We start from the raw sequence: 12661 nt of genomic DNA, 5'->3' as shown, positions 1-12661 counted from the left end.
CGCCGAAAGAAGATAGCGGCTATACAAAAAAAGAGAAAAAAAAAATGTGGACACCACCCTGGAAGGGCGGCGTCCCACTTCTTGCACATTATTTTTTAACGGTCTTTGAGTCAACTTAGAGTCTCGATCTTTCCTCGGCAAAAATGTCAAGAGAGGATTGCCTCTGCAGCAACTTTTCAATCTTCGGCACATCGTACATTCTAGTGATTAAATTACAAATCCGAGAATTTTATTAAAATGTATAAATTTTATGTTATCTTAACTGATAAATATGATTTTTACAATTCGTTTGATTTCCCTAAAGTTTGCGAAAGAAATCTTTCTCTTTTAGTCACTTATCGAATGCTTGAATATTTTTACAAAAGAAAATCCTCTGAGGAATCTCGTTGCAAGAATAACAATCGAAAAGTGGAATATCCTGTATACCTGCTAACATAAAAATATCTTAGAACGGAACATATGTTAGCGCCAATATTATACACGCACATTCGTGAAATGTTTGCGTTTCTATCTGACTCATTGGAAAAAAATTAGTTACAACCGTTGCGAGCAACGGTTAAATGACTTTTATTTTAAATAATCTTAATTTTTTTTATATTTAATAATCTCGTGTGTATTTTTCGATGTATTTTACTAAAATATCCCTTTACGCGTTTATTCGTATAATTCAGCAAACATGAGTTTTAAAATTTATTCGAGACTTGTCTGCTGATTGTTAAAAACTGGTCTGGCTGCTTTGCGCGATACTTTTTATGAGAGGATTAGCAGACATAGGTAAAATTTGAATATTTTAAGTTGACTAGCGTGCTTAGTTGGCAAAGGACGAGAAAGGCAAACTAGCAGCGTATCGAAGTACGCGATGCTTTTTCGCGGTACGTACTATGCGCCAAAAAAGTATCGTGTAAACTACGCTTAAGAAATGCGCCGTTGCATCACAGCGTTGTTGCAGCGTATGTATAAACGCACGTAAAACCGTCATAGTCGTAATGGAGCTTAATTCCGACGTAAAAGTCGTAATTTTGGTCATTTTCCCTTTTCATAATGCTTCCGGACAGTCTCTCGCCGCAGAGACATAAATCTATCGATCGCAACTTGCGCGCCATTTTTTCTAGTTAAAAGTAGAAATGCACGTAACAGTAGATTTTTAAACTGAAATGACCAGACATTTAAATTACGAGAGGGCCAGAGACAAAGAAATAAAAAGAGAGAGAGAGAGAAAAAAAGAGAGAAAATTAATATTTTACATATATATAGTATATATAGTGTATATATATATATATATATATATATATATATATGTATGTATAAATCATGTCGCCTTAAATTATATATGTATATATACATGTAAAATTCTCTCTCTCTCTCTCTCTCTCTCTCTCTCTCTCTCTCTTTCTCTCTCTTTCTCTTGATTTGAATACTCAGTTAAGACTTTTAAATGTCACATAATGAAATATTAAGAACAAGAATAATTATTAAATTTTTGAAATTAAAATTTTTGAAATAAAAAGATTATACATAACGCATAGCGAACCCAAATAAATATAAGATATAACTATATTTTATACTTATTTGTGTATAATTGAAATATATGCGAGGTGTCTCACTTTAAATGACGATCTCAAATATCTCTTGAACAGTGCATTTTAGAGAAAAATGTTTCAGATAAAAGTTTTGTGACTTCGAAGGGAACATAAAAGGGTGGTCATTAGTTTAATCTTGAATAGTCGTTTGAAAATGACATGAAGATCATCTTCAATTTATTAAATGAAAACCTCCATTTTTTTATTTACTTCTTGTAATTTTCCTCGAGAATTTTTTAAATATTATAATAAAATATAATAAAATATTATAATAAAATTTAATAAATTATTTTATTAAATTATAATAAAATATTTTTATTAAATATTATAATAAAATATTTTTTATTAAATATTTTCTGTTATAAAGTTTGAATTTGATATACAAATTGACGTAAAATATCAAATATCTTGTAGATATATAGTTGTTATTTTAAACAATTATGAGATTTGCAATGTACAACTACGTATTCTTTTTGAAAATCAATTATATATTTTCTTTACTGATTCTCAACTGATTCATCTTATTATTCTGTGCATAAAAGTGTTAAGATATAGTTGTCAAAAAAGTTAAGAGATATCAAATCAATAACACTCTTTCATGTCTTCCTCGAAGTTACAAAACATTGGTCTGAAACATTTTTCTTTAAAATGTTCAAGAGATATTTGAAATCGTCATTTAAAATAGAACATCCTGTATATATATTTAATCTGCAGGATATATATATATATATATATATATATATATATATATATTCTGCAGATTAAAAAATTCCCATTCTATCCAAAGAAAATCCAAAGAATGAAAAACGCTTCGATTGAAAAGCTACTTTTATGAATTACAAGAAAGCAAAAGTTATCATTCCTCGATTCAACCGTGTGCTACGTTCTTTTTTCATAAAGCAATCACTTAGCGAGGATGAAAAATCGTCGGTATGCCTTTCGAAACGATTTTTCAGCTCGTCCGCGTCTTAAATAAGGCATAACACAGAAATCGATCGATCTTTGCTGCCGCTGTTATGCGCCATATGCGCGCTCCTAGGCAGCTTTATTTTTATAGGACAGTCCACCGTAGCCGCACCCCGCGGAAGAGGAAACGGTCGAGGAACGGGAACGAGGAGAGAAAGGGAAGTTTTAATCCGGGCAAGTTCGAAAATTTAAGGCGACAGGGACGTACGAAGTGAAAGCGGTCCCCGAGTGCGAGAGAGTTGTTGTCGCGCGCGTCGCGGAAACCGCGAAACGCGCCGTCGTGCATTTTTTTTTCCCTCGTGAGAAATTCACGAGGGGGGTTACAACGTTCTTCCTCTCCAGCCCACTCCCGCGAAACGAAGGCATGCAAGCTTACGTCCGGCGCGATCGTGCGGCCAGCCACCTCCTTAGATTACGGTATAAGGAATGGGGTAACGCGATGTGGCGGTGCACGCACGTGATAGCGCCCTCCGCTCCGTGAATATGCAATTGCCTCGCTGACCCAGCTTTCGCTTACATCGATAAGATGCGCTGAAAATGAGGCTGCCCGCGGGACACACTGCCCGGGGCAGTGTAAAATCCTGCAGAATTCTGTGTGACACAGTCCCCTCGCCGCGTGACGCCTCGAAAAGGCGTCGTCACGCGTTGCGAGAAGAAAGATGTAATAAGATGTAATAAGTAAGGAAAGCCGCGCGCGGTGCGGTTAATGGAGTGCTAAAAAAGAAATTTGTCCGGTCGGTTAACAATTAATTAAGCTATCCGATGATCAGATAGCTTTTCTGTTAAGTACGATAAACGTACATTTGGAATAGCATATTGGAATTTTCCTCAGCAAATACACAAAATTAAAAATCGACGACAAGCGTATAGATTAAGCTAGATAAAAAAAATTTTTTGCGGATATTATTCAAAACAATTTTGTGAAATTTTGTAAAAGTAAAAGTAAATTATTTTGTATTATTTTTCACTATTGTTTCTTTTTTTTTTTTTTTTTTTTTTTATTTATTAATTGGATATTTTGAAGTCTTGTTTCAGTCTTTGATATTAGATTAGATGGTTTATTACAAATTGTAGTATAATTTGTATTAAATATTATTTATTATTTTGACAAAATTGTGTTAAATGATAAAAATTAATATTATTTTCACTTTCACTTTCTTCTACTTTTTAAAATTTTCTTTCTGATATTGTAAGATACATGCTAAAGTAAATCTTTTGAAACAAATCTGATTAACTCTGAAATGAAAACAGAAATTGTTATAATTCTTCAACTTAAGATTAATGGAATTATTATTACTGATTATTATAATGATCATTATTATAATGGAATTATTATTTAAATTGAAACGATAACTTCGAGAATGTCTTATCGCAAAAAATGCATTATTATCCTGGGGCGATAAGAATATAAATGAGTTTTTAATATTTCTTATCATTATATGTTACTTTAGGTATTTTGGATGGCTCACTAGATTAGATACTACTCGGGCAATCTCTTCGAACGCGTGTATGAGAAACTCCGTTTATCAGTGTTTGGCAGAATGCGTAGAGCGAATTGAGCTTTGATAATCAAATGGAAATACCGGACTCTGGATGTACTCGCTTGATTAAAGCATATCGATGCATTGTATTGAACAAGTAGACATCGCTAAGATATTGTTGAAATTTTGTAAACCAAAAATTAATTTTAATTTTTTACACATTTTTATTATGTACACAAATAAATTGAAGATTTTTCCCAAAAATGTTTAAATACATTTTTGTATGTTGAACTCTTAATAAATACCAAAAATTCCTGCATAATGACAATCTATTTAAAAAGTTTTTATTTATCAAAAATTGGACATTTCGCGTATAAGCCAAATGAATGCTATAAAATGTGATAAATGAATATTGTATGATATATACATTAATATAATACTTTACGATTCAATAAAAAAAAATTAATTGATCGAAAAATTAATTGATCAAAAACTATTAAATTCTAAATTTCTTATAGATTCTTACGTGCAAAAATTTATCTAAATAAAAAAACATTACAATAAAAATTATTATATAAAATACAATATACAAAACTTGATATTTTTTAAATTAGAAATGAATATTATATAAAGCATTACATTTTTTATGTTATGAAAATATTTTATAGCAATATTTTATTATATACAAAGGAAATCTGCATTTATATAGTATGCTGCGTACTACTTTTTTTTGATATTATTTTTTAATTAAATATCCGGTAAAAATTTTTTCACATAAAAACATATGTATACATAAACGTATATATGTGTGTAAAAAATGTATACAATTATATATGTTCTTGTATAAAAATATAAAATTTAAAAAAATTCTATCAATTTTTTACATATTCATTTCGTATTAAGCAACTTCGTATTAAGCAACTGTGATATAAAGAAAATTACTTACTTAGTATATCTCCAATATTTAATCGCAAAATATATCCGAAGAAATTACGAGATAAAATATTTTCACACAACTTATAATCTTCTTATCCGAGATGATACAGCATACATTATAACCTATCAAAATAATGCTCAATCCTCAATCTCTCTATGATGACAGTTATATACTCATGAAGTAAGAAGAGCAAGAGAATCAATCAGATATGATAAAGAACGACAACAATTTCCAGTTTCCACAAAATTTTTTATATATAATTATATATTTTTATATATAGACATATATTTTATATATAACACCTTATAATTATATCTTATTATATTTAATTATATATAACTGTATATAACTATATAATTTTGGTACTATAAAATGTTTTATATCGGAAATTTCATATATTCACATATCGAGTCCTTTTTTAAAAAATAGATAAATACATTAATAATTACATGTATTAATATTAATATTTTATGTAAATTTAGCATGGACACGCACCAAAAATAGTACCGATAATGCAGAAAAGTGACTATGTGACTACAAAATTTACACTCATTTTCTTAGTTGGCGCTAGTGCGCAGAAAAGTTTAGATTGAATTATTTCGAGAAGAATGATATTTTATTGAAATAAATATCATTATATATAATTATATATAAATAACAAACGTTATGGATCAGAATAAAATTAAGATACAAATTCGTACTTATTTTATTATAAATTTATATATTTATTATAAATTTTTAAGAATAAAATTACAAGAGATGACTTTGTTCGCATTCTAGCTAAATAAGGAAATAATGAAAATAAAAAAATTTAATAAAGAAATAATGTGTCTCGGCATAGAAAAATTGATTTGAAAATGATTTTAAATGTATAAATTATTAAATCTAGATAGAAATTAAATTTTATAGACACAACATTTAATATCCAATAGAAGCATTCATTTTTTAGGGATTCTAACAATAGTTTTGTCCCTAGAAAATGAATCATTCTATTGGATGTCGACGGTCGCGTTTATCAGACATAGGAGCCAGTCTGATTTTCTCATAATATCTGGTCACAACGTGGGAAAAGAAACGTTTAGAGAGGGGGAAGGGATTTCATGGAAGTAATCTTCGTGACATCGTTGCACACATGGGAAACGTTTTTACCACCTGAGCCGGACGGCGCTAGGAATGGCGCCAATGCGCCGCCATTTTCACGAAACTTTACCGTGACCGTAAATCGCGAAGCTGCGACGGAGAAGAATTCCAGCGGACGTTGCGCGCTCGTCGGTGGGCCGTCGGAAAAATCGCGAGAAAGGCGAGAATAATGCGCTGGTCGTAAGTACAACGTCTCGCTACGAAATCGTTGTGGTTGGCTAGTTTTTTTTCGGGCTCGTAACGCAGGGCTTATGGCATGGACTTCCGTTCAATGCCAAACAGGAACAGGAAGTTCCACGCGACCCCGAGACTGCGAAATAAAAACATCCTGTAGCGATGCGAAGATTACGAGAAATAAACATACCGTACGCACGCGACATGACGCGGGATGCGAATCGAAACGCGGCTCGCCGCACGTGTTTCCTCATTGGTGAACCCATTGGGTATTTTTACGGCCCACTTTCCGATTCTGCTGGCCCAAGGTCGAATAAGGCAGCGATTAACGGCCGAAAATTAGTCGCTGACTCCAACCGATTGAAAAAAATCTGCAATCTCAATAGTTATGGATAATTTGATTTTAGAGCCTGTTTGTACGAAGGGGACTGAGCTGGACATTCAAGAATGCAATCCGTGCAAGAAAGCATATGTACAAATGATATTGAGAGTCTGGATACAGAAGCTCTCATACCAGTACGTATCCCCCTTTTATGTTAGAATCGTGCAGAGTATGTTGCCTGATCTCGTATAAGATTGTTGTTAAGAGTCAGTGGGAGTGATAGGCCAATTCCAATAAAATTATCTATTTCTTATTTATAGATAATTATATATGCAGATACATGATTGTTTGAATTCATATTTCATCTCGTAGAATTAATATTGTGTCATGAGACTTTTTTCTATGTATTTGTTATAAAGCTACGAAGATTGCTACAGAGTTGGATTTTGATTCTTAAAAATTTACAATAAATAAAAGTCTGTATTTTATAATATACTCTATAGTGCAATGGCAATTATATGTCGAACAAATTATTCTTGCTTTAAAACAAAAATCACAAAAGTAGCAGCCTATAGATAATTAATCTGATCATAAATACTTTAATTACATACAATTCTCTCAGTATTTTGACTATAAAATGTTATGAAAAAGAATTTCTTGATAAAGGCTTTCATACTTTCTCCTATCGATTCTTAATGCTTAATGATTGTCTACAATTATCATTAGGTTGAACTTCTGGCTTGCGATGTTTCTACTCATCCAAGACCACAAGATGCCTCAACTATGGTGGAACTTGGAAAGCAACTTCTACACAGTGCAAAAAATGGTGACACCGAAGCTGTCCGTGAGCTCATGTGTAGAGGCGCACCATTCACCACAGACTGGGTATGTGTTTCAGAATTTTGTGCTTTGTACATTTTACTCGCAAAAGTAAGCACAATGTACATTTATCGTTTAGCTTGGTACAAGTGCGCTCCATCTCGCTGCGCAAAACAATCACATAGAAACTGCTGAAGTTTTACTTAGAGCAGGAATATCCAGGGATGCTAGAACAAAAGTTGATAGAACACCATTACACATGGCAGCATATGAAGGCCATGATCAGATGGTGCAATTGCTGCTTAACTATGGTGCAGATGTCGATAGTAGAGATATGGTATAATATAAAAATATGGATTCTTATTGGCTTTTTGTAGAACACAACTAATGTAAACAATTATTTTAGCTAAAGATGACTCCGCTGCATTGGGCGGTAGAACGTGAACATATGGATGTAATGCATATTTTACTAGATCATGGAGCTGATATAAATGCAACTAGCAAATTTGAAAAGACTCCAATCAGTCTTGCATTAGAACATGATAGACTAGATTTAGTAGACATACTACAGCAAGAAAGAGTATTGATAGGTATTCAAGCTCATCAACAGAATCAGGCAAATTCTACCGAATTAGAAGTAGCTACAAATAATTTAGTGCAATTAGAGGCTGATAGCAAAAGTTCGATAATACAGGAAACGGAGAAGTTTGAGATAATGCAACAACCGCAACGTAAACGTAAAGCTTCTCAAGGTAAATGTCAATGTTATTTCTTTATATAAATATTTTTTTATTTACTTTTGTATTCAAAATTTTATGTAATCATTTATAATTTGTAGCGCACATTGAGAAAAAACAAAAATCGGTTTTTCAACAAATTTCTATATCACCAAACAACACAGATGGTGAACAGGAGAAAGAATTTGAAGATGTGGAAATAATTAACGCAAATAATATTATGAATAGTAAGAAACATAAAGATATTATATCGATAGGCAAACAATTTAGGTTATTAGAAGCACATGGAATTAGGATGATACCTGTGGATGATGACTCGTCCATTGTAGAGAAAGCGGTGGAAAGTGGGAGAACAGTAGTTTTAACAGGTTTGCTTTTCTGTATAAAATTTAAAAAGAAAACTTAATATTATTAGCTATTAATGAATGATTTATGATTACAGAAGCTGGGAAAATAGCTCTAAATTTAACGAAAAACTCGCCACTTAAACGTCTTCAGGTTGCTTCGAAGAAAGGATCACCGAGAAAAGTTATAGCAATTAGAACGGATCAAATACAATCAAAAATCTTGAATACGAATTCTAACACATCTATCACCACATCGCGAAGTCCAAATATTTTAAAAAGATCTACTGTAGATAACAAAGCAGCAAAATTATTTGTTACAACAGTTTCTAATACCTCAACGACATCTACTGTCACTGAGATGAAGAATTCCAATTCAATAAAGGAAGTAAGATTATTTATATATTTCATATACAAATAAAATAACAATAGATAGACAGATATATACAAGCATACATTTTTGCATTTCAGAAAATTGCGAGTTCTCCAACGAAGATTACTGAACCAACAATTTTATTAGATGATATAGAAGAAATTACTGAAGAAGATAACAACGAACCAGTAACGGACATAGCACTCTTAAATAGACAATTAGCAGAAGCTCGAAGACTAGCCGCTGAATACCGTAAGCAGTTACAAGAAAAAGAGAAAGAAGCGGAAATATATAAACAACAACTCCAGAACATCACAGCACAAATAGCATCTAAGTAATTTTGTACAGATATAAATAATTCGTGTTCGGTTTCACAATTTGCAAATCGGATTTCTTTTTATATAAAAAGACTGTAGTGTTATACTTTTTACAATATATTATTAAATAATTCAAAATCCTCTTTTTATATTTCGGTTTTGTCGATACAAAATTAATAATTTTCATTTTCATTAATTTTTGTTACCAGTCTGATAATGAATATAAAAGAACTGAAAGTTTTTTATATAGTTACAAAACATTAACGTTCCAAAATGTTCTTAAATTTATATTTTAAGAACGTTAATTCTATTTTTAGTATGTGCAAATATAAAAAAAAGATATAAATTGAATAAATTTAATAAATTTGAGAATGAATGGTCACACAGAATACAAAATCGTGGATGGATAAATTATTTTGCTTTCCACATAATGTATCAGGTTTATCTGTACATATATTTTTGGCAATTCAAATACATACAAGATAACATATTTTACAACTCAAATGATTTTCTATTTTATGAAAAAAAAAATATTTTAAATATGAGTTGCTTAGTATTGAAATTTTATGCATTCATTATATACCATCAAAAAGGTGGACTAATAAAGATCTAACCTGTCCGAGTTTCATGAAGCGAATAGACAGAGAGAGAGAGAGAGAGAGAAAAAGAAAATTTGCTAAATGGATATATTTTATTAATAACATAATAACATAATAAACATAATTTATTTGATGGATCACAGATAGATAATATGTCAAATATGTTATAAACAGCTAAAATAGTTTCTAAATTTTGAAAAACTAACAAATAATTTTGCTATTTTATAATAATTTAAAATATTCAGTTTTCACAATGTATAATTTAAATTAAACATTTTTTATTTATCTTAATTAACGTCAATTTATCTGTTCATTTTTTTTCTACTTAAATTTAAAAATGAATAATTCTAGTTATAAGATTAAGTATCATATTATATATCGAATGTAAATGACCTTCCAAATAGATAAATACATTTTACTTTTCTAAGCTTTTCATCTAAATTTGATGTCACTCATGATACTAAATAACTTATTCTTAATAGAATATAACTATTCTTTAAATGTCTGAAAAATTAATTATTAGAATATGACTTTAAAATATTCATTTAAAAAAACATTAAATCTTGATATTTATTAGTAAAGTTGAAAATTGATTCCATTCTATACATATCTAAAATTCTGTACAACATATAAAAGAATTTGGAAAAAATATAAATATACACAAGTAAATCTTATTTCTTCTTTGTAATAAGTGTATATGTAAATTAATTTTTTGCATAAAAATGATATAAATAATTGTTATTTCTCACGTACCAAATATAAAATACAATTATTCATAATACCCTTTAGATAAGAAAGTTGATTGTCAAATGTTCTGTAGCATATGATATTTTTCATTTGGCATTTGTCATTTCTTTTGTACAATATAAATTATTAAATAGCTATAAAAGATGCGCCGAGTATAGCATAAAGATTATAATGTTGTTGTTTATAAGCTATTTAAAATTTTATACATATTTCATGAATTATGTCTCTATAGAAACGAGTTGTTACAGTTGCTAGGCATCGAGATGAGAAATATAAAATATCTTTGAAGTTGTTATATGAATCAAACATGAAACTTATATATAACAAATTTTCTAGAGTTACGATTAATATTAAAATTATATCGACCATCCACGTAAACAAATTTGGTTAAATTTCAATAGAATGCATAATGTGGAAAGCAAATCAATTCGGTATTTCTAATTTTGTATAAAAATGTGTTTAATATAATTTCATATAATCTACTCTACTTACAACATCGCTTCGCATATCTTAGTTTAATACATACATGAAGCGTTTGCATTCCAAATATTTTCTCAACACCTGCCTAATAGCTACAATTTTTTCGATGATAAATTGACGGATATCATGTTAGAGAAAAGAAAAACATTTTTATTCTGCGAATAAAAGAAAATGTTTATATCTAATGTGTTTAGTCTCGATGCTAGAATATTTGACCAATGTAATCTAATTTAAAGATGTTATATCGAGATGCGAAACGATGTGACGGTATATAAGAAAAGAGTATGATATGGAAAGTGGTTGACCTCAGGTACAAAAAAGAATATGCATTGTATAAAGCACTAAAGTTGTGGAATGCAACGGTCTATACTTACTATTAGAGTATAATTTTTTTAGAATAAGATTTTTCTAGCAATGTATATTGTAAATATAACTTTATACATAAAAATCAATAAACATTGTTATTTACGAATTACAAGGACTTTGGAAATAGAATCTGTTTTTCTATATGACAAAAATAAAGCAATATGTTGAATTTGAAGATACATGATGATTATATGCAAGAAATAATACATATTATATTAAAAAATAAGTAAGAAAGTTCGAAAAGATTTAAAATATATGAGGAGTTTTATCGCAAAGTATTACAAGTGTGTGAGAAGCATATAATGTTACTGTATGGATATTATTCTAGAAAACAAAATTCAAGCAGAAAATGGCAAATAGATATTAACTATCTGCACGTCAAGATCATACTCTACTAACAAATAGAACATGATCTATCATTTTGTAATTATTTAAATGAAATATATATTATTTAAATATATTTCAATATATTCAATAGTTATGAAATGATAGATTTTGTTCGATTTCTGCAATCAATTTATTATATTTTATTAGCAAATTCTGTTCTATTTTTATTGGTATTCTGTCAATAAAATTGCAGAATTTTGTAAAATACATTTTTAACAAATTTGACTATCTGCATTTATAAGCTTATGTCCACTTGGCCCAAGTGACTCTGCATTGTCTCATGTTGAATATACACAGTGATAACAAATTCGTGGAAGAAATATTGCAACATAATGTTACATGTGTATCTTACTAAAAAACAATTCTTTTCAAGTTTATGGGATCAAGTTTATGGGATCAAATCCATAATAATCAAGTTTCATTTTCTAAAAAATACAAGTAATATTCATAAGAAATAATATTTCATAGAATGTTCTTATGAAACAATCGATTCTGTTATTCTCACATTTTGGAATCAGTGCAGAATTTGAAACATGTACATATAAATAATTTCAATCATATAAATTTTAATCTTACAAGTAGTATTCAAACTTTAAGAATAAAAATGTTAATGTAAAAAAATTAGTGTGTAAAGTTTTTAATTTTCATTTTATATTTTTAATAATATTTTTATTATATTTAATTTCTACAGTTAAGCTAATATTCGTTGTTATTATATTATATAATATAAACATTTTGATGTAGAGAAGTATAAAATGTTTAGTAGTAAAGTCTTATAAAAAATTCGAATATATTTGATTAGAATCTGTCTAATAATATTGTTTTATTTTTAAAGTAAATAATTCGAAACTATGCAGATTCAAACTTTATTTGTAAGATACTTAATTTCATT

General features: G+C 29.4%; 1 protein-coding gene across 3 annotated transcripts; it reads left to right on the top strand.

Annotated features, from left to right (window-relative positions):
* Positions 1–6066: 6066 nt before the first annotated feature.
* On the top strand, positions 6067–11557 carry Atac3 (Ada2a-containing complex component 3). 3 transcript variants are annotated; one of them, XM_011633113.3, is made up of 8 exons: positions 6067–6284; positions 6686–6794; positions 7327–7485; positions 7559–7756; positions 7826–8171; positions 8258–8524; positions 8599–8888; positions 8972–11557. In XM_011633113.3, the coding sequence occupies exons 2-8, from the start codon at positions 6726–6728 to the stop codon at positions 9209–9211; spliced, it is 1569 nt and encodes a 522-aa protein (XP_011631415.2). In that variant the 5' UTR covers positions 6067–6284; positions 6686–6725; the 3' UTR covers positions 9212–11557. The 3 variants fall into 3 exon arrangements, with proteins under 3 accessions (XP_011631415.2, XP_088929775.1, XP_088929774.1); XM_089073649.1 differs by lacking the exon at positions 6067–6284 and adding an exon at positions 6293–6586; XM_089073648.1 differs by lacking the exon at positions 6067–6284 and having other exon boundaries at positions 6293–6794.
* Positions 11558–12661: the final 1104 nt, after the last annotated feature.

The sequence above is a fragment of the Pogonomyrmex barbatus genome, unplaced genomic scaffold, assembly GCF_055798465.1.
Source record: "Pogonomyrmex barbatus isolate J1 unplaced genomic scaffold, ASM5579846v1 scaffold15, whole genome shotgun sequence".
Classification (NCBI taxonomy): Eukaryota; Metazoa; Arthropoda; class Insecta; order Hymenoptera; family Formicidae; genus Pogonomyrmex; species Pogonomyrmex barbatus.
The sequence above is the reverse complement of the archived record's forward strand: the minus strand, read 5'-3'. Positions and strand labels throughout refer to the sequence as shown.